This window comes from Hypanus sabinus, chromosome 24 (assembly GCF_030144855.1).
Source record: "Hypanus sabinus isolate sHypSab1 chromosome 24, sHypSab1.hap1, whole genome shotgun sequence".
NCBI lineage: Eukaryota > Metazoa > Chordata > Chondrichthyes > Myliobatiformes > Dasyatidae > Hypanus > Hypanus sabinus.
Genome location: NC_082729.1, coordinates 36,597,120 through 36,619,500, shown reverse-complemented (window position 1 = coordinate 36,619,500; position 22,381 = coordinate 36,597,120). Strand labels below are relative to the sequence as shown.

The window sequence follows — 22,381 nt, the reverse complement described above, 5'->3', positions numbered from 1 at the left end:
TTTTGCATTTGCACAGTTTGTGGTCTTTTGCACATTGGTTGTCTGTCTGTCCAGTTGGCTGTGGCCTTTCATTGATTCAATTGTGGTTCCTGGATTTACTGAAAACAAATCTCAGGGTTGTATATAGTGTATATGCAATTTGATAATAAGTTTACTCTGAACATGTCAAAGATGATGCAAGTTTCCCCCAGCGTGCAGAATTCACAGAAGTGGTGGAAATGTTTGGGGAATAAAGGGGACTCAAAAAGGTATAAAACAGGTGCTTTATCATTGGTTCTATGACTTTATCAAGTGATAAATTTGGTGATGCTGTGTTCATCTAGAGCAGTAGAGTGCGGAGTCCCCAGCCTGGGGTCAATGGACCCCTCAGTTAAGGGGAGCTGTCCATGACATAAAAAAAGTTGGGAACCCCTGGGCTAAAGGGAGAGGAAGGCATAAGCAAATGTAAATCTCTCTGGATGCTAATAACACACACAGCAGAGACTGTGAACACTCTTCCCAAGGGCTATAGATCAACATCTTTTGTTTTTGGACTTCTGCTGAGAAAAGCTGTGGAGGAATAAAAGGAAAAAAGGGCAAGGTAACTGGAGAATCATGGAGTGGGCTCGAGTGGTCCCTCCTGTGTATGCTGCCAATGTAAGAACAAAATTCAGACTAAATCAGAAGTAATGCCACAGGGAGACGAGGGTAAAGCCGATGCCGAAGAGGCAGCAAACCAACTTTTGAAGGAAGAGATAGGGCTTGGTGCCAAGTTGGATTCTGTCCTACATTTGCCTCAGATTCTAGCCAGCCTGAGTAAGGGCGGAGGACTTTGCCCATGCAGCATCACAAGCTGGTGGCCAGAAACATCACTGGGGAAGCTGCGGTGGGGGAGAGTGGGTTTATTTGACAATGGATGGGGCAATATATTTCGCCAGGGCGGTGCTGGAGTCACTGACTAGTGTAACTGGTGACCTGGGTTTCAAGCCCAGACGTGGCCACTGAACATGAAGCCCCCAGAAAGCATGTTTAGTCAGTAGATCATGTGACCACTGACAATGCCCTGGCTGAGGGGTCGAATCTGGGAGGTGAGGGGTGGTGGGAATGCAAGAAGTGTAACATAGGAGTTCTGTAACTGGGTGGTCGGGGGCTTGTGTTGATTTTAATGAGGCTGTTTCAGTGCCAGTCGACACATCGAGCACTGAGCACAAAGGTAGATGCAAGCATTTTAGAGACCCACACCTCCCCTGAAACTATGCAGCTACAGAGAGAACAGCCCAGCAACTGCACTTGGAGCTGACAGGCAACTCACTCCTTACCACACATCAGCACTTAGCAGGAAAGGCAAGGGGTCTTGTCCAACTGCACCGAGGTAAAATTGCAGTCTCACATTTGCTACCTATTAACACCCCGCCGTGCCTGCCTCTATCATCACCCCACCTCCTCAGCTCCAGATCACCCTCAGTGGTCATGGAGCTGGAGCCAGGGAGTATGCGGCTGGGAAGGAAGGTCCCTGTGAGGAGCTCCCAGACTCAGGGCACCCGAGAATGGAGATGAGTGACCATTCCGACTTAATGGGATCCTGGTGTACTTCAGGGGTTCGCCCATGGCCTCAGCCCTTTGGACAAGGCCCCTTAGCAGTAGCAGAAGCTTTTCTTACGCCAGTGTGTCCCCTTCACCTCAAAACCACACACTCTATCATGAAAGTTCTGTCACCCACAAGTTCCTGAACGCAGTGTTACTAAAATAAGCTTTCCAATGGCCCAGGGGAAGATTAGGGTTCCATCACCCACTGTGAAGGTAACTTCTGATAGTTATTACATCACTTTGGCTTCAACGGCAGAAGCAATGAGGATCTGTGCCACTGAGGTTGGGACCATGTAAGGAATCTGCCCAGACGCCGAGAGAGGTAGTGACACCTGACGCAGTTCGCTGGGCTCGGACGATGTTGTTGCATTCCAAATCATCAATGGCACCGAGGTGAAATGGCAGGAAACAGAGAAGCCGGGTGGAAGGGGGGGGGGGGGGGGGAAGGGGCTGGGTGGCGGGACCAGGATACAATTAATTAATACGACTGCCCTTGAAGATGCCAGGACAAGTTAACCTTGTTATCATATTTTGGAAACACAGTATGTCAGGCGGCATTTGTGGAAATAGAAATGGTTAGTGTCTCACGTCTGAGACACCATTCATGGATCTGAAATTAACCCCTTGTTTCCTTCCACAGATGCTGCCTGACCTGCTGTGCCTTCTGTTTTTAGCTCCAAACAGTTTTTTTTTTGGGGGGGGGGGGGGGGGTGTTAAAATGGCACTAATTTGCTTTGTTTTGCACTTATAAGTAGGAATGGGCATCTACCCTCAGTAACATGGCTGCAGTTCACTGCGTAAGCCTGTGACTGCCTGCCATTGAAACCCTGCCTTTAACTGTGACTGCTTTAAGTGTGTTGTTCAGGGAGCTGTAGACAGAGGGTATAGAGAAGGGGTACACAGACCCTCTGCTTCATGGTAGGGGTCCAGGGCATAAAAGAAGGTTGGGAACCTCTGGTGTAGGTGGAATGGGGTGAACTGTGCCGATCACCGGACACCATCTTGTTGCTGGGTCAGCCAAAGTCAGGGAGGTATGGCACACCTCACTCCAGAGACATACAGCATGGAAACAGGTCCTTCGGCCCAACTTGCCCATGCCAACCGTAATGCCCAGTGAGCTTCAACCATCGAAACCCCTCCTCTGTATGTGCAGATGGCTGTTAATGTGCTAATGTATTAACTTCGCTAATTTGTCCACCTTGGCCACTATTTCTGGCAGCTCATTCCAAATACACACCACCTGCTGCATGAAGAAGCTGTCCCTAATGTCCGTTTTAAATCTCTTGCCTCTGATCTTAAACTCTTGTCCTTAGTAACTCCTCCCTGGCCTACTCACCTTGCTTATACCCCTAATGACCTCATATACCTCAAACTCCAGTAACACAGGGAATAAAGTCCTAGTTTATACAAACTATCCCCCACTCACAAGTCCAGGCAACATCATATAAGCATATAACAATCTAGTCAGTGCCGAACGCTTACTCTCACCTAGTCCCACCAACCTGCACTCAGCCCATAACCCTCCATTCCTTTCCTGTCCATATACCCATTCAATTTTACTTTAAATGACAATATCAAACCAGCCTCTACCACTTCTACTGGAGGCTCATTCCACACAGTTACCACTCTTTGAGTAAAGAAATTCCCCATCGTGTTACCCCTAAGCTTTTGCCCCCTAACTCTCAACTCGTGTCCTCTTGTTTGAATCTCCCTGATAAACACATGCAAAATGGTGGAAGAACCTGGTAGATCAGGCAGCATCTCTTGCGTTAACATCCTGGAAAATTTTTTTCTGCACTCTTTCTAGTTTAATAATGTTCGTTATGTGCTGTGTTGCATGACATAGGCGATCATGGTCTTGCCATGACCATGAATGCTCTTGGCAAAGTTTTCTACAGAAGTGGTTTACCATTGTCACCCTCTGGGCAGTGTCTTTACAAGACAGGTGACCCCAGCCATTAACAATACTCCTCAGAGGTCGTCTCTCTGACATCAATATGATTACATAACCAGGACGAGATATACAATGGGTGCTCATACAATCATCCACTACCTGCCTTCCATGGTTTTACATGACCCTGATCAGGGAGGGAGGCTAAGTAGGTGCTACACCTTGCCTGGGGGTGACCTGCAGGCTAGTGGAGGAAAGAAGTGCCTTGCATCTCCTTTGGTAGAGACTTATCTCCACCATGCCAGTTTAATAACATCTTTCCTAAAACAGGGCAACCAAATCTGTACAAAAAATTCCAAGTGTGACCTCACCAGTGTCTTATCTAACTGCAACATAACTTCCCAAGACCGTACTCATTGCCCGGTCCAGTGTATCAAACACCTCCTTCATCACTCTGCCTGTGTCTCCGCTTTCAGGGAACCATGCACTTGTGAACTCTGTACATGTGGTGTGACATATAAACTGCCAGTCTAGAGGGAGAATCTTCCTTTCAATCCAGTTGTGTCAGTGTGTTTACCAGAGGGCATGCATTGAAGTTGTGAAGGAAGTGTGCAGGGCTTGTTTTATTTTCACACAGAGAGCAGGGGGTAATACACAAAATGCTGGAGGAACTCAGCAGGCCAGGCAGTGTCCAGAGAGGAATAAAGAGTCCATGTTTTGGGCTGGGGGCCTTCTTCAGGATTGGTTAACAATGGAGATAAGTACGAGAGCTCTAGTATGCAGAGAATGCAGGGATAGAGACATGTTGTAGTGGGAAGGGATTGAAATGGTTCTTCCTGTGCTGTATTATTCTGTGCTTTACACTCTTTATCTTCCAGTTACCTTGGGGAAATCTGAACTAATGAGCCTGATTCACTGGACCAGAGCAGAGGAGTACAACCTCTGGGTAACCCCCAGGCAATCAAGGCAGGTAACCAAGAAAGTCCTGTAGCATCCTAACCCCTCCCTCATCCAAGGCTGGAGAGGGGCAATTTCACTGTACAAACCTCTTGCTTCAAGGCTGTGCAGTGGATTTCAGGAGGACAAAACAGATCTATCAAGCAGAGTGAATTGGAATCCATCCTTATTGCAAATAGTGACAGCATCAAACGTTGATGAAGTAATCATTGCCCCACCAGTTTCAGTTTGGAGGCAAGGTGGGCAGATTAAATGTTCATCACTTTTCCAGTAAGAAAGGCAAGACTAAATCAAGTGCTTCTGTTAAGGTCAGTGAGAGGGGTGGGATCAAAGGCTGATGCTTCAGGGAGGTGCTGGGCATTAACTGGAGCTCAGTTTACACATACAAAACACTGGAGGAACTTAGCAAGTCAGGCAGTATCTAGAGAGGAATAGAGTCAATGTTTTGGGCCGAGAGCCTTCTTCAGGACTGGAAAGGAAGGGGGGGGGGGGAGGAGGGAGAGGAAGGAGAGGATAGCCAGCAGGTGATAGGTGAAGGCAGGTGAGGGGGAAGAAGGATGAATTGGGAAGCTGTCAGGTGATGGGTGGGAAAGGTGAAGGGGTAAAGAAGGAATCTGATCAGAGAGAAGAGTGGACCATAGGAGAAAGGGAAGGAGGGGAACCAGAGGAATGCGATGGGCAAGTGAGAAGAAGAGGAGGTTGAAAGGAGGACCAGAAGGGGGAGTGGGAAGAAATTACTAGAAATTTATGTTCATGCAATGAGGTTGAAGGTTACAGACAGAATATGAGGTGCTGCTCCTCCAACTTGAGGGTGGCCTCATCGTGACCAGAGAGGATATTCAGTGAGTTGATCTGCCTCACTCACGACCCCCACCTGGGGAGGGAAGAGTCGCTGGTCTTTTAGAAACACTGCGCAGAACCCAGATGCTCTGCTGACCCCATGGGGCCAGTTTACTTCGAGAGCTGGCATGAGCAGAATAGAAGGCGCAGTTGGAGTCCTACCATGTTTGTCATTGCCATTATTCTCATTGTGCATTGCCACAGGGAGGTGAAATGTACGGCTGGCAGCTGCACCAAAGCCCCCAAACAGACTGTCTCGGCAAAGGGGACCAGCTGACAGTGAAAGAAACAAACGGCATGTGTTTAGTCGTCTTGTTCTTGGTTAGAGGCTTATCAGATTCTGAGCCAGAGACGGAGCTGTCATCAACCTGCAGAACTCACTCCCCCCCAATGCTTGATTCCAGAAACCTCCCTTCCCTAAGAATTAGTAACCATCCTTCCGTTGCTAGTGGGAAAGCACAAGGCACACCCTGACATGCTGCCCGCACACCAGCTACTGCCAACTCTCACCTCATAGCTAGAACTTTCCCTTGTGTATCAATTCCCCTCAAGCCCATGCCACTGCAGTAGCAAGCTCCAAGCTCACTCTCTGGATAAATTCTCCACAATTCCAGCTTCCAACAATTAGTAACTGCTAATACCCCCGAACTCTCTTCACCACATTGACTGCCCATCTTCCTTACTTTGTCAACCACCATAGCACGTTCTTGTTAGGATCACAATGTATTTGTGTATGGCACGATCTGTGGCAAAACAAAGCACTTCACTGTCTTGGTACAGAATATAACACAGTAAAAGGCCCTTTGGCCCACGATGATGTGCTGACCTTTTAACACCATAGGATATAAGAACAGAATTAAGCCACTTAGCCCATCCTGCCTGCTCCACCATTTCATCATGGCTAATCCAATTTTCTTCTCAGCCCCACTCTCCTGCCTTCTCCCCATATTCTTTCAGGTCTGACCAATCAAGAATCTATCAAACTCTGTCTTAAATATACATAAAGGCCTGGCATTCACAACTGCATGTGGCAAAGAATTCCACAGGTTCAGCACTCTCTGGCTAAAGAAATTCTTCTTCATCTTAGTTCTAAAATGACGCTCCTCTATTCTGAGGCTGTCTCCTCTGGTCTTAGACTCTTCCACCATAGGAAATATCCTCTCCACATCCACTCTGTCAAGGCCTTTTACCATTCAATAGGTTTCAATGAGGTCACCCCCCTCATTCTTCTGAACTCTAGTGAATACAGGCCCTGAGCTATCAAACATTCTTCATATAACACGTCATTCAATCCTGGAATCACTTTCGTGAATCTCCTTTGAACCCTCTCTAGTTTCAGCACACAAGGAGCACAAAACTGCTCATATTACTCCAAATGAGGCTTCACCAGTGCTTTATGAAGTTTCACCTTTACATCCTTGCTTTTATATTGCATTTGCCTTCCTCACCAGATTCAATCTGCAAATTAACCTTCAGAGAATCCTACACAAGGACTCACAAGCCCCTTTGCACCTCAGTTTTTTTCTATTTTCTCTTCATTTAGAAAATAGCCAACCCTTTCATTCCTTCTACCAAAATGCATGACTGTACACTTACCAACACGGTACTCCATTTGTCATTTCTGTGCCCATTCTCCTACTCCAAACCTTTCTGTAGTGCCTCTAATGCCTCAAAATTACCTGCTCTACTTATCTTCATATCGTCTGCAAGCTTTTCATCAAAGTCATCAATTCCATCATCCAAATCATTAACAGAATGTAAAAAGAATCAATCCTGACACAGACCCCTGTAGAACACCACTAGTCACTGGTAGCCAACCAGAAAAGTCTCCCTTTATTCCCACTCTTTGCCTGATGCCAATTAGCTACTGCTTTACCCATGCGAGTATCTACTCTAAAATCAATCTAACCCTTCCTTCATAAGCCCCACATTTTCAATCATCCATATGCTTATCCAAGAGCAATATGCACGTGACAAATACCAACACAATTCAATATGATCATAGCTGATCAGGCCTCAAATCTTCCTCGGCACCAACGTCCCACAGCCCTTTACCCCCAATCTTTCTTTAAGCACCTCCGAAGTCCCAGTCTCCATAGCCTTCAGAAGATTCACTCACCCACATAAGAAGTAAATTCTAAATAAATACACTGCAAACAACCCCCTTATCCTGAAATTATGTCCTCCAACCAGTGAGAACATCATGACATATATCCTTTCCTCTAAGAGAACAACAGCCTTGTTGTGGTTTGAGGCTTTCATGCCTCAACAGCCCAGAGAGCTACGTTGGCTGGAGTTAGGGCTTTTTGCTTTGGCTCTTGGTGGGATCACCCATGCCAAACAGGTCAAAGGATAGAGGCCAGATTAAAAGTGGATCACTGGTCCTCTAGGTTCAAGGGTTCAGCTCAGGGCTAACAACCCTGACTGGTAAAACAAAACTGTTATGCAAACAGCAATGAAGAATCCTTCTACATCTGAGTTTGACAGTATACCTGATTCTCCACCCAGGATTTGCATGACTGATAGTAGGGAAAACTCAGAGGAAGCTACTGGCATGATAAAGGAAGCCCTGAATGTCACCAGGACCTTCACTGCTCCCCTGAATACCTACAGTATAACAGGAAGGAATACATCCTTTAACAGTATAAACATAGCCTTTCAAGGAGCAGTGGATGCCAACTCTTTGGAGGTGCTTAAAGAAAGATCATGGATGGAGGGCCACGGGACATTGGAGCTGATCAAAGACCCCACCAACCCTGGACATTCTCCTTCCTGCCCCTACAAATCTCCAGGCTCAAGGACAGCTTCTATCCTGTGGTTGAGTGGTTTGCCAGAACTCGACTTTATAATCTACTTCGTCACATCCTTGCACCTTATTGTCAGCCCACCCTCTCTCTGACACTTTATTCTGCATTTCCCTTGTACTATATCAATGCACTGATGTGATGAAATGATCTGTATGGATGGCATGCAAAACTATTTTCTACACTGTAACTCAGTACATGTGACAACTTTTAACTAATTTATCTTGCAGGTCGCTTCAGCTGCACTGACAATCATAATAAATGTGATTTTTCTTGTGTGGTCTGTTTTGTCATGTGCTTTTTTGTGATATCATTCCGGAGAACGTTGTCTCATTTTTTAACTGCACTGCATTTGTGGCTTCTAAATGACAATAAACTGAATCTGAAATTAACATTTCCAATCAGTATTGGCTTTCCCAAAAGCATTTCCTCTGCCAGTTCAGAGTCTGGCAGGTGACGCCTCATTATCTTACCTATAGCACAGACATGACAACCAATGCCTTATAACAGCCCAGAAACTGAAGCCAGCCTCTCTTTCTACTTGCCTCAGACGACATTTTAATTTCTCAGCACAGTTTTTGTCTGCTCAGGATGCCCACTCTTTGTGGAAGTATTGTGACAGCTCATGAGTGGGGATGTTACACTCTGAGAGGCAGAAACCAATTGTACACAGCTGGTATTGTTTCAGTTTATCACCTTGCTCTTTAAAAGGATTGGAAATTAGTTCATTCAGCCGAGGGTTTTTACTTCTGCCCAAGTTCCAACTGAACAAGCTCACAACGGTATTTTTGCTCAATTGGGTTTGAAACCAACTCTAGCCTGTTTCTAATTCGACCAGACTGCATCTGAGATGTCTAATTCTTAGCTCTAGCCATCTATCTACTTAATAGATAAAACCTCTTCAAGGGGTGCAGGGTGAAAGCAGCAATAATTTTAAACAGTCCTCTGAAAGGAGTCCTGCTCTTTAAGTATACAGTTTGCACGGTCCAACCACACAGATGCCAGTCATGAAAACATACCAGTGCCTCTATTTCCTCAGCAGACTGAAAAAAAGAGGCACATTCCTAATGACCCTCACCAATTTTTAATGAAGAAGCCTAAAAAGCATACAATCCAGATGCATCACGGCTTGGTAGGGGAACTGCTCTGTCAATGACTTTAAGAATCCATGGAGAGTTGTGGACACAGATCAGCACATCACGGAAACCAGCCTCCCTTCCAAGGACTCTTGTCCATTTTTCCCACTGCCGCAGTAAAACAGCCAACATAATCAAAGACCCCCAGATGTTCTTTCTTCTCCCCTTCCCATCAGGCAGAAAATACAAAAGCCTGAAAGTACACACCATCAGGCTCAAGGGCAGCTTCAATTCCACTAGTATGACAAGATAGACGCTGGTCCTCCCAAGTCTACCCTGATGTGGCCCTTGCACCTCAATATCTACCTGCACTCGACAACCAGCCTCATACAAGCCCAGCAAAGCACAGTTCTTGTGTGCTGAGGATGCCCAGGCTACTGTGATTGAAATCACCCACTCTTTGTACTGCGACAGCTCGTGAGTGGGGGCGTTTACTCTGTCTGAGACAGAGACACATTTGAAAGCAGTTTTACACAGCGGGGACTCTTCCATTTTATCACCTTGCAATGTGTAAGACAGTGGGGCAAGTCAATGAACTGGCAGAGGAAATGCTTCTGGGGAAGCCTTGGGAATTGACCAAACCTCCACAGACCAAAGTCCAGCTAGACAAGAATTTTCACACAAGTTTTCACTGAGAGTTGGGCTAAGTTTGAACTATTTTATGCAACTTCTCCTTCCACTAAAGCTCTTCTCTTTACATCCCATGGAAATCAATTCCTTGTTAGTACTGATTCCAATTTCCAGAGTAACGAAAGACTCTTTTAGTCGATAGGAGTGGCCCATGGCCAGTTCAGATCCTCTAAGACAGTGGGATTCAACTGCAGACTGTAACTTAAGGTACAAAGTGGAGGAGACTTGTGATCTTCTATCTTTGGCACATTCAGCTCAACAGCAGCCCCCCCCCCCCCCACCCCTACAATTAACACTTAATGCCAGGACCTGGAATATCTTGCTAACAGCAGCTTGGAATCTGGTTGCAATGGATTCAAAACAACCACTACAACAAGCTTGTACATTTCACCCAGAGTTAAGTAATGGGAAAGTGAAAGGGGTTATTCCAGTATCAAAGCAAAGCTAAAATTTAGAGAAGGCATGTCAAGGTTAACATTTCAGGCAGAACCATCCCTCAGTCCCAGATTAGGGATCCAGTCCTCATTAGCACAACAGCAGGCTTTTCTCTGGATTGGTCCATAGACCGCATGTATTTACATTGCTGTACAGATTTTTGGAGCCTCCTGCCATTGCTGAAGGTAGCATCTTACCTGCCGTAGAGAACATGTTGTCAAACTCGATGATTAGGTCGTCCTCACGATCAAAGCGGACGAGCGACTCGTCAATGTCTGGGTAGTCTTCATCCAGCTCCATTTCGGAACCCTCTTCATCCTCATCGTCCTCGTCACCCTCCTCCTCCTCCCCTTCCTCATCGTCCTGCAATTTAAAAAAATATGCCAAACGGCCTGAATAACTCTGGCAGGAGTCTTGGCTCCTGCTCAAGCTGATGCTGTGAGTGTGGTGTAGGTCTTTGCACAGCAATGCCAGAATCCTTCCTATGTTAGACCACAACATAGAAACAGCATTAGACCATTCAGCCCATTAAGCCTGCTCTGCCATTCCATCATGATTCATTTATTATCCCTTTGACATCCTAATTAATCAAGAGCCTATCAATCTCCACTTTAAATATAACCGATGACTTGGCCTCCAGAACTGTCTGTGGCAATGAATTTCACAGATTCATCACCCTCTGGCTAAAGAAATTCCTAATCTCTGTTCTAAATGGATGACCCTCTATTCTGAAGCCGTGCCCTCTAGTCCTTGATTCCTCACTATAGGAAACATCCTCTCCACATCCACTTCTGGGTCTTTCAATGTTCGATAGGTTTCAATGAGATTCCTCCTCACACTTGTAAACTCCAGTGAGGAAAGGCCAAGAGCCATCAAATGCTCCTCTTAGTTGACTCATTTATTCCTGGAATGAAACCTGTCAACCTCCTCTCCAATGCCAGCACATCTTTTCCTAGATAAGGGGCCAAACACTGCTCACAGTATTCCAAATGCAGTCTAATCCAAAACTTATAAAGTGTCAGCAATGCATACTTGCTCTTATATTCTAGTCCTCTTGAAATAAACGCTACCATTGCATTTGCCTTCCCTACACTGACTCATCCTGCAAGTTAACTTTTCGGGAACCCTGCATGAGGACTCCCTCTGATTTCTGAATTTTCTCCCTGTTTAGAAAATAACCTACATCTTTATTCCTTCTACAAATGTGCATGTGCATTCCCTACACTGTATTCCATGTGTCACCTCTTTAACTACTGTCCTAATCCAAGTCCTTCTGCAGACTCCCTGCTTCCTCAACATCACCTGCGCCTTCACCTATCCTTGTATCATCTGCAAACTTGACTACAAAGCCACCAGACAAGGAAATACGCACCTACTCTCAAAGCGTGGACAAATGAGAGCAAGACCAGGAGAATGAAAAAGGGAATAGAAGAATTGCAGAATGCTACAACTAGTAGCCTTACAACACCAGAGAGCCAGGTTCAATCCTGACCTCAGGCACTGTCTGTGAGCGGAGCTTACACGCAACAGCATATGATCTCCCCACACCTCCCCCGCTACACATGGCAAAGACATGCAGGCTAGTTGGTTAGCTTGTCTCTGTAAGTAGTTCCTGGTGAGAGGCAGAACCTGCAGGGCAGCTGATTGGAATGGAGGAAGAATTTAAAAATGGGATAAATGTTGAATTAGAGTAATGGGTGTTTGATGGCAAGTACAGAGGTGATGGGCCAAAGGGCCTATGACGGCTCACTTAACTGTGACACACTGATAAGTCTACAGATACAATGAGGATATTGAATTTATATCCAGCACTATAAAACTACAGCACATAAATGTGGAATGGAAAAAACATATCACAAAAGGTCTGGGGGAAAAAATTGATTGGTCAGCTTCAGTTTTTAATCGTGGGAATTGCCATGTGGGATTCTCGAAAGGATAACTTGCAGGTTGAGTCGCTGGTAAGGAAGGAGAATGCAATGATAGCATTCATCTTCAGAGGACTAGAATACAAAAGCTTGGATGTACTTGGGAGTATTGTGAGCAGCTTTTGGCCCCTTTTCTCAGAAAAGATGTACATTGTAAAGGGTTTAGCAGAGATTTACGAGAATGACTCCGGGAATGACAATGTTATCCTATGAGGAGTGTTTGATAGCACTGGGCCTGTACTTGACAGAATTTAGAAGGGGAGTCTCACTGAAGTCTATGGAATATTGAAAGGCCTAGATATAGTCGACAGGAAGAGGATGTTTCCTTTAAATAGTGGGGATGTCTAGGATCAGAGGGAACAGCCTCAGAAATTAGGCACAATCATTTATTACACATTCTTCAGCTAGAGAGTGGTGAAACTGTGGAATTCATAGCCACAGATGGTTGCTGAGGCCAAGTCATTGAATATACTTAAAGTGGAGGTTGATAGGTTCTTGGTGAGTCGGGGCAAAAATGGTTATGGGGGAAAAAGCAGTTCAGAGGGATAATAAATCAGCCATGATGGAATAATGGAGCAGACTTGATGGGCTGAGTGGCTTAATTCTGCTTCTACATCTTATGAAGTGGAACATTGGAAGCTGGCATTAGAAATGATAATAAAATTAGCATTCAAAATAAAGCTGGCAAAGTCCACAAAGGATAAAAGCTCTGGTTCAGCGCTGCCTGAAGTAATTAGAATACAGCATGCATTTGCGACAATGATGATAAAGACACGATCACACATGCCAAAGTTGGCATCATACCTGAAGTTAGAAGGGAAGTGTAAGGTGTCCAGGGAACTGTGAACAAGTCAAATTAATTGTAGATGGGATTAGGAAATCCCAGCCACTATATTAAAAAAATAGAAAAACACTTGGAATGCAAGAATAATGAAAATTCAGTATGACTTTCAAAAGAGAAAGTCTTTGGAAATTGTTCAACCTGAGGTAAGCAAAGAAGACACACATTGGCCATTTTTCTTTTTAGATGCTGCCTTTCTTGCTGAATTATCCTACAATTTTCAGACTTCCAACAGCTGAGGCTTAACAGTGAAAGATAGCTGATTCACCTCCTGTTCGAGCAGAAGAGTGTAAAGACATAGGAACACAATTAGGCAATTCAGAGAAATGAGTCTCCTCTGCCATTTATTTTCTCTGCTGATTCATTTTCCTTCTCAACCCCATTCTCCTGCCTTCCCCTTCATAACTTTTGACACCCTTATTAATCAAGAACCTACCAGCATCCGCTTCTGCAGAGACACCTCAATGAAACACACCAAGCAAAACGAAGATGTCAACTAACAGAAGTTGGACTGTTACAATATAGTACAATATTGATTCAGACCCCACTCATCAACCATCAGAGTTTTGATGTTAAAGATTAAAGATTAGCTTTATTCCTCATATGTACATCGAAACATACAGTGAAATGTGCCACCTTGTGTCAATGACGCCACCCAAGGATGTGCTGGGGCCAGCTTGCACATGTTGCCCGCTTCTGGCTGCAGCATAGTATGCCCACAAGTTACTAACCCTAACCCATGTGTCTTTGAAATGTGGGAGGAAACCCATGCAGTCATGGGGAGTACATACAAACTCTGCAGACAGACAGTAGTGGGAAATGAATCCCAATCACTGATGCTATTAAGTGTTACACTGATTACTATGCTACTGTACCAGTACATGATCTATATTTCACCCTGACAGGCATCGAGACACTTGACTTTTGCAAAGTCTTTCATCAATCATGATGGTGTTGGTAGGAAGGGCAGCCACACACTCAACATGGAGCTAAGTACTCTCTCCACACCCGAGGCCACCTTCTGAGTCCTATGGCCTGCACGAGGTCATTTGGAAAAGATGAAAAGTTGCTGCCTGAACGTTATTTTGTACCTGTTTGGATATTTAGAGGAAATCAGAGCACCCAGAGAAAACTTTTCTATCTGTGTCTCTGCCCAAATATCTCTTCAAAGCTGTGACCGAACCTGCTCTAACTGTGAAGCTACTTTCAAGAGCCAAGCCAATTGGAGGCATATGAACTTGAAGCACAGAAAACAAAGATGCACGTGATTAGCAATGGCATCTCAGATGTGGTTAAGGACATCATGCATTACAAGAGACTGGAATCTGGTGCAGATGTGGGAAGAAACAAATTGCCGATGTTTGGGGGACGAAACCCCGCACTGGGACAGTTACTGGAGGTGATCAGAACTGGAGTGACAATAAGCAGAGAAACACACATTGATCCTTCCCAGATTATGAACTCCCAACCCACATTCTTCCATAAACTAGTGTTGGAAACTGGTGGGATGGCTTTCAGGGCCTGCGCATGGGAACTCTGTCTGTGGCTACTTTTCCTATTCGCAAACTGTTTGGGTCGCAAACAGTTCACAGGAATGGAACACTGTCAGAACCTGAGGAGGATCTACATAGATAGGTCATTAATATCAGCAGCAACACATAATAAGACCATCTTTAAAAAAGACAGCAAACCAATCATATAAGAGACTGAAAGACAGTGATGTTAATGGTTGGACCAGAGCAAAATTCTGGTTGACGTATTTGCAACATCTGGGGTATGTACCTCTCTTTCCCTTGGAGAGAAAACTCAGGAGTAATGCTAAGGTTTGGGGCCCTTATCTAAGAAGGGATGTGCTGGCAATAGAGGGCCCAGAAAAAGATCATGCGAATGACCCTATTAACGTACGAGGAGCATTTGGAGGCTCTGGGCTTTGTATTTGTAGGAGATTAGAAGAATAGGGCAGGGGGTAACTTATTTAAATCTACTGACTACTGAAGGCCCAAGATAGAGTGGACGTGGACAGGCTGTTTCCTATAGAGTCAAGGACCAGAATGCACAGTACCAAAACAGAATGATGTCTCTTTATAAAACAGATGATGAGGAATTTGGGGAATTCAATGCAACAGATGGCTGTATAACGAAAGTCATTGGAAGTATTTAAAGTGGAGGTTGATAGGTTCCTGATTAGTAAGGGCGTCAAAATTTATGGGGAGAAGGCAGGAGAATGGGGTTGAGAGAGAAAATAAATTTTCTACAGATCAAATTGTGCAGGAGGCATAAGGGGCCGAATGGCCTAATTCTGCTTCAACGTCCTAAGGAGTGCAGGCCGGGAGGAGAAGGAGAAACGTCCTGCAGTTACTCACCTGGACTATTCCAACAGAACCACCCAAAACCTGCAATCAGTCGTCCTGGAGTGGATTGGGGGGGGGGTTTAGACCTTGAGTGCCTCCAACTTCCCCTCCCAATCTTACAGTGACCTAACCCATGGGATGCTGGGAGTTACCACCTAAAGGACTATACCTCCAAGGACAATTTTGGAGGAGTAGTAAACACCAGACTCACCTAGGGGGGGTAGAGAGATGGACCTCGAAGGAGGCGATAAACAAACATACAGGTGGGGGGCACTCTGAGACACTTCCTCACCTGGTCATCTTCGTCTTCCTCCTCTTCCTCATCCTCATCCTGGCTGTCGTCATCATCTTCGTTGCTCCCACTGCTGTCCTCCTCCTGTGTGTGCTCCTCATCATCAGGGTCCAGGATGTTCATGGAATCTGTGTGAAAGGAGAACGGCTGTGAGCGGATGCCAGACAACCAGACCTCACAGAGGATTAGTTGCAAAGAACCGACTTGGCCAGAGTTAAGATCTTTAATGTGCAGTCAAATAGCTCAAAGCATTGGAGGGGAAGAACTTATCTAGATACATGCAACAACAACTTTCCACATAGATCTCATGGAAAAAAGAAATGAAGCAAATGAACACTGATGCTTTGTGTGTGTTGCTCTGGATTTTGAGCATTTGCAGAATCTTGAGGTAATGCTGTCTTGCTGTCTGTCGAACGAGGACAATGGCTCTTTGCCCTGGGGTCCTTCAGCACTGAACATGCAGGGCAGGTGAAGCTTTGGCTACAGGGTCACCTGCTGCTGCACTAGAATGCCAGTCCACATCCGCCTCCAGTTCGAAAGTCGTTGCTGATTTCGTTTCTCGGCGATGCCTCCGACAGATACTGAAGTCCAAGGTGAACATCTGGAAAAATGACAGTGTATAGCAACTACTGCAGGCAACCCCCAGTACATTCTTCAGTGTGCTGGTTGTTGACACAAACTGCATATTTCACTGTACGTTTCGACGTGCATGTGATAAATTTGAATTCAAAGGAAATGGGACTACCACCTGCACGATGCATTCATTTTCAATGGCAAGCTTCTTCATGGGTGGCAATGGCTGTTTGAGATTGTTGGCCAGTTGCCCCACTGCTTGTAATGCTTTGTCCCAAATTGCTTCTGACTTCTGGAAGTCCTCAGGGTAGGAGATGAAACTTTCACCACCAGCATTTACCCTATGTGGCCACAGCATTGCATCCAGGTAACTTGCAATTTACAGCCACTGAACAGACTTGGGGCTGAGTGGCCATGAGACAGAGGAGAGCTGATGGAGGCCTTTCCTCCATCATGATTAGCCCTGTTGAGATGTCACCACACAATGCATGGAACTAACCAATCCATGTCCTGATGAAGGCTCTCGAACCAAAACGCTGACAGCTTATGCTTCTCCAGGGATGCTGCCAACCCTGCTAAATTCCTCCAGCATTTTGTGTGCATGTTGTCCATTCTGAAAAGTTGCAAAATTGTCTCAATGCTTTGCAAGTCATTAGCTGATATTAATTTGGTTGTTCTAAAAGGTCCTGAGGACATCTGGGTCCAGGACACTGTCTGTACCCATATCACAGATCAGATCTGAGGAAACATTGAGGCACAATGTCATGAATGGCCCAGAGTCCATGCTGTCTCTCTGGACAGCAAACCACCAAACCTGTTACCATAATCTATTCTTCCCTTATGTATTTTCTCTCTGCTGTTTAATCAATTTGGTTTGAAGGCATTAATCCTGGTACCACCAGCCTTGTAGTTTGAGAGTTACAGGTCATGAATCGTCTTTGCACAGGGGGCTTTGGCCACCAATGTGCCCTGGCATCCTTAGGCTAGACGTGACTCTTGTCAGGGTAGGGCTGGAGTGGTTTTCTGGAGCTGCGGGATCAAATGCAGAGACAGCAGAAACAGGCACTGACCATTGACACTCCCGCTCTTTGCAGCCGAGGTGGCGAGGGATCCTGGCTTCAGTAGTGTCTTCCCTGCCTGCCAACATTGAGGATCAGTGCACTGATGGCAGCCTCTCATGCGGGATAACGGTCAGGAATGGCTCTGGACTGATCTGCTGATGGTTGGCGCTTAGCGTGTGCACTGCCTAATTTGCAAATTTGTCTGCAGGCACACCCGGCATGCATTTCTACACCTTTCATTAAAGCCAGGGGTGGTTCTATTGGTTGGAGGTCCCAGTAGAGTGAATGATCCATCAGCTGCAAGATTACAGACTCCATTGCTATGACCCTTGTGGATCTTGAGATGCTGGATCTGTTGTAGATTTCACATCTCAACTGGCACGGCAACATAGCGGTTAGCATAATGTCTGACAGCATCAGTGGAGGATCAGGGTTCAATTCTTACCGGTGCCTGTATGGTCTCCTCATCATCATGTGGATTTGTTCTGGGTGCTTCAATGGAGATGTTTGTGGGCTACCTCCAGTATATCTTCAGACTGCGTTGGTTGTTGACACAAAAGCCTCATTACACTATGTTTTGATGCTTTGTTGTACAGCATATGTGACAAATAAAGCTAACTTTCCACCTTTTCCAATTGTTCTCATGGCAGGCCTTAAGACTGGATGTCTACGGGTGTGGAGAGGGAGAATTTAGCTCCGTGATAGGAGTGTGCTGGCCTTTTCAACCAACACTGTCATGATAAGTGTAGTGCTTTGCCAGGTCAAGTGTCTGAGTGCCTTGTCAGGGGGAAATCCAGGTCATGTACCTGGACGGTAGTGTAGCGGTTAGTGTAATGTTTAGTGTCTGGGGTTCAATTACCACCACTGTCTGTGAGGAGTTTGTATGTTCTCTCTGTGACCGCGTATGAGTTTCCTCCAGGTGCTCTGGTATCCTCCCACACTCCAAAGACGGTCGAGTTAGAGTTACGAAGTTGTGAGCATGCTATGCCGGCACGAATGGTGGCAAAACCTGGAGGCTGCGCCCAGCACATCCTCTGACTGTGATGGTCGTCGATGCAAATGACACATTCCACTGTATGTTTCGATATACATGTGACAAATAAAGCTGACTTTTTCTCCAAGTCAAGCTTTGCCTGGGTTTGTACTTCATTAAACACCACAATTAGGGGCCAAGCATGATGCTGGCATCTGGAACAAGGTGCAGACCAGCCAGGGAAGGAACGATCAACCAGCACGGAGACTCAGCTGGAATGGCCTCTGCCTCGATGCTCCAGTTCCGGTCCCTGTCTGTGTGTGGATTTGGAAGTTCCCACTGTGAAGTTCCCAAAGGCTGCAGGCTGGTGGGTTAACTGGCTGCTGAGTGGTAGAATCAATGAGTCTTGATTGGGAGGTAGGGAAATGAGAGGCTTGAGGGGTTGAGGACATGGCATTTGCAAGATACTTTGCTTGCCCCCAGGGCAGCCAATTTTCTGCCTTTTGCTTGCTGAAGAGGAATGAAGAGTTGAATTAGAGTGTAAAAAATGGTTGCTTTTTTTGTTGTTTAACTTCCCTATGCTTGCTTATAATTTTACATAATCACTGATGCGTTCAGCGAATTTTCAGTAATTGTGTAGCTATTTCTATAGTTTTTCTAGTTTCTCTGCAGACCGTCACGACTGTTTCAAAGTTCACCTCGTCAATGGAATGTGACTGATCTCTCTAGTGAATTAGTTTTTAGTACAAGATGTCCACAACTTTTGTGTCTTTTTTTTCTCTCTTCTTCACCTCCTTGCTCGTTCTCTCCTCCTTACAGCAGGGCTGAGTTGGTTAATGTTACGAACACCTACTAAGATGGCTATTGTGACAAGATTTACGCCTTGTTCTTGACTTCTGAGCAACCTCTGGATCAGTATCACTAGACCCTGCAGAGGAGCTCAAATGTAGTGAGAGAGAAAGAGAAAGAGAGAGAGAAGAAAAAGAACAGGGACAATGGATGAAGCAGCTACCGGGGGGGGGGGGGGGGGGAAGAATGAAGTCGTCGGGGGGGGTGGGGAAGGTATTAGACTGGTTGGGATGGGGAGGGAGGGGAAGAATTAGACGAGGCTGTACTACCGAGTGTGAATGGGAAGGGTAATGATCAAACAGTGATCCCAAAGCTTTGTGCAGTGCCCATTTCTAGCATGCCGCACACACAAAACTCTCTTCCTTTTTTTTTAAAAAAATGATGATGATGCAGGGTTGATAATAGAGGGTTTCTCCTTCTGCACAGCAGTAAAGACAGTTTGTTTTTTTTTTAATTTGTACCTTCTCGGTTAGCCTGCAGAGTGGGCGCCTGACTGAGATTTGAGGGAGCCTCATCCATCAACACATCCTCCTGGGACTCATCCTCAGTACTTCTGCAAGCTGTAGCGCCGGAGGAAGGAAATAAAATAAAATACAAAAGAGGTGAATGCAAGGCCACGACAGTGCATTCTACATTTTTCCACAACACACCATCGGCTTTGGGCACTTGGATTCTTCCTAAACACACGTTTGCACTCGGGAGCTCTAATCCTCAGGTTTTGAGTGTGCACGTGGGCGATGAGTGGCTCAATTGTGACCGAGAAGTATAATCATCACGTACACTGGAGCGGGATAGCTAGCAGTACACGATGTCGATGCAAAACAGCTTTGTTTTGCCAGCGCTGTCAATTTAAATCTCAATGCCTGGTGGCTTGGCAATCAATTTCACGCTTTGGATCGAGGTGGCTCGGGAAAGGCAAAGCAAGGGTCTTCCTTTGGTTTCTGGCATACCACACTGCTCTCTACTGTCCTCGCAGAGCCTTCTTCAAGCGCAACACTCGGAAGGAGGAACAGGCACTAGAGACTCACCAAAAGCAAACTGTGAATGTCAACTGTGTGGTGTGAAGGCTGGGTTGGGGGCTCAGCTGTGTTCGTGGCTGTGAACATATATATGAAAGGGATTTGGGGATGTGTTCAGGGAGGGGTGAAGGGAATAAGGGAGTGTGTGTGTGGGGGGGGGGAGAGGGGGGAACGGTGAAAGTGAACGAGGGAAGTGGGCCACAAATCAGGAACAGAATTGGTTTTCAAGCTGCCAGCTTCGAGCTATGAGCAGAGGTACAGGGAGCAAGTTCTTGCGAGGGTGCGTCGCAACTGAGGAGGAACAGGCAGACGAGAAGGGAGGAAAATACACAAAAAAAAAATTGCTTGCATCTCCCTTCAACACACAACAGTGACACATTCTGGGTTCTCGATTACCAGTGCTAGTCAGGCGCAGTGTCGCATCAACCACCATCTCGCATCGACATCTAACTACGGGCACACCTGGGGTCAACATTAGGTAGATGCGACTGCCCTGAGAACATTTACTCCCATTCCTGCTCTCTGGGAAACAGAGCCAGCATTCCCACAATCACAGATGAAATGTTTCTAGACCACGCTCTTCAATCACTTATTTAACTGTCTTAGTGAGCAACAGAGTACTGTGCAAAAGCCTTAGGGGTGTGTGTGTGTGTGTGTGTGTGTATATATGTGTATGTGTGTGCGTGTGTGTGTATATATATATATATATATATATATGAGAGAGAGAGAGAGAGAGAGAGAGAGAGAGAGAGAGGGGGAGAGGGAGAGGGGGAGAGAGAGGGGGAGAGAGAGGGGGAGAGAGAGGGGGAGAGGCAGAGGGGGAGGGGGAGGGGGAGAGGGAGAGGGAGAGGGAGAGGGAGGGGGAGGGGGAGGGGGAGAGGGAGAGGGAGAGGGAGAGGGAGAGGGAGAGGGAGAGGGAGAGAGCGCGCGCTAGGGTGCCCAAGACTTCGACACATTACTGTAGTAATTTAATGTTCTGCTGATGCTGAACAAAAAAATAATTTCATTACATACGTGAGAGATGATAATCCTGATTCTGATCTGGGTCTCTATTGTGGACTCAGAATGGGAAGGAGACAGGGAGAGGGGAATCATGGATGGAAAAAGGGGAAGAGATAGGGATGGGAGTTTGAAGTACCAGAGAGACATTCTGTAATGATCAATAAACTTATTGTTTGGAATCAAACAACCTTGCCTGGTGTCTCAGGGCTGAGTGTGTCTGCACCCTCACCACCAGCACTCTTCCTCTGCTACCTGCCCACACTGCACCTTTGCCACTCACAACATCCTTCACTCCTGCCAGGTTTACAAACGTGCTCTTTGCATCACATTGACAAATACAGTACTGTGTAAAAGCCTTAAGCACCCAACTTTATACATGAGCCTAAGATTTTTACACAGTACTCTTACATTATCGTATTGCTTTATCCCTCTCTATCATGGCTCCCCACACCCTGTGCACCTTCTGGTTTCCAACAACGCTGCTCTGAAAGACAGCAACCCCATGACAACACCTTCAATGCCCTTGCACTGAGCAACGTAACTGTCTCCTAGCTCAGCTCCCTGCAACATCACTCATCAATGAACATTCACATTGCAAACGCCGCTCCTGAAAGACAGCCCCTGCATGTTTAAACAACCGCTAAAGTAAAACTTCTGTTACTCCGGACGCTGGCTGAACCACTGGGTCCTCCTTCCTCATGGTTTGTTGGCAAATGCAACATGACCATTTCCTCCACCTCCCTTCCACTTCACGTAAAGGAGGTCCTGATACTGCAGCTCTACTTTCACTGCACGCTCTCCAACCTCAGATTTTAATCTCGGAAAGACATTGCTGGCTCAGCCCTAAAGGAAAATTGAAGCCTTTCAGCAGAGGAAACCACCAGGTAAAGTCCATAGGATTCATGTGATAAGAGCAGGCACACATGAAGACACAACATAAAATAAACACATTTCTATTTATCTAAAATTCCACAGGATTGTTCTTACTACTGCCTGAATCTGTTTACACCCACTAACATCTAAAAAGGAGATTGCAGAAACCCAAAGCCCGTATGCCGTGCACCCGGGTTCTTGCAGAGAGAAATGGAGTGTGCACGCGCACACTGTACCAGGGTCGCACTCCATTGCTGGACGGCGCATCCATCTTACCGATGATGGTGCTGTTCACAGTGTCCACGTCCCTCTCCAACAATTCGTCAATGAGATCTTCCAGCTCGTTCTCAACCTGGAAGCAGA

The 22,381-nt window shown here is 46.0% G+C and overlaps 1 protein-coding gene across 8 annotated transcripts in view; it reads right to left on the bottom strand.

Annotated features, from left to right (window-relative positions):
• The window catches only part of huwe1 (HECT, UBA and WWE domain containing E3 ubiquitin protein ligase 1), a 276,367-nt gene that overhangs the window by 67,162 nt on the left and 186,824 nt on the right, over window positions 1–22,381 (bottom strand). For 7 of the 8 annotated variants that reach the window (XM_059949617.1, XM_059949621.1, XM_059949618.1 and 4 more), the window contains 4 exons: window positions 22,295–22,370; window positions 19,586–19,684; window positions 15,669–15,796; window positions 10,457–10,622 (listed from right to left, as the gene is read on the bottom strand). In XM_059949617.1, the coding sequence (XP_059805600.1) occupies window positions 10,457–10,622; window positions 15,669–15,796; window positions 19,586–19,684; window positions 22,295–22,370 (469 nt within the window). The remainder of the gene's footprint in view (window positions 1–10,456; window positions 10,623–15,668; window positions 15,797–19,585; window positions 19,685–22,294; window positions 22,371–22,381) is intronic. The other variant, XM_059949625.1, reaches the window with a different exon arrangement.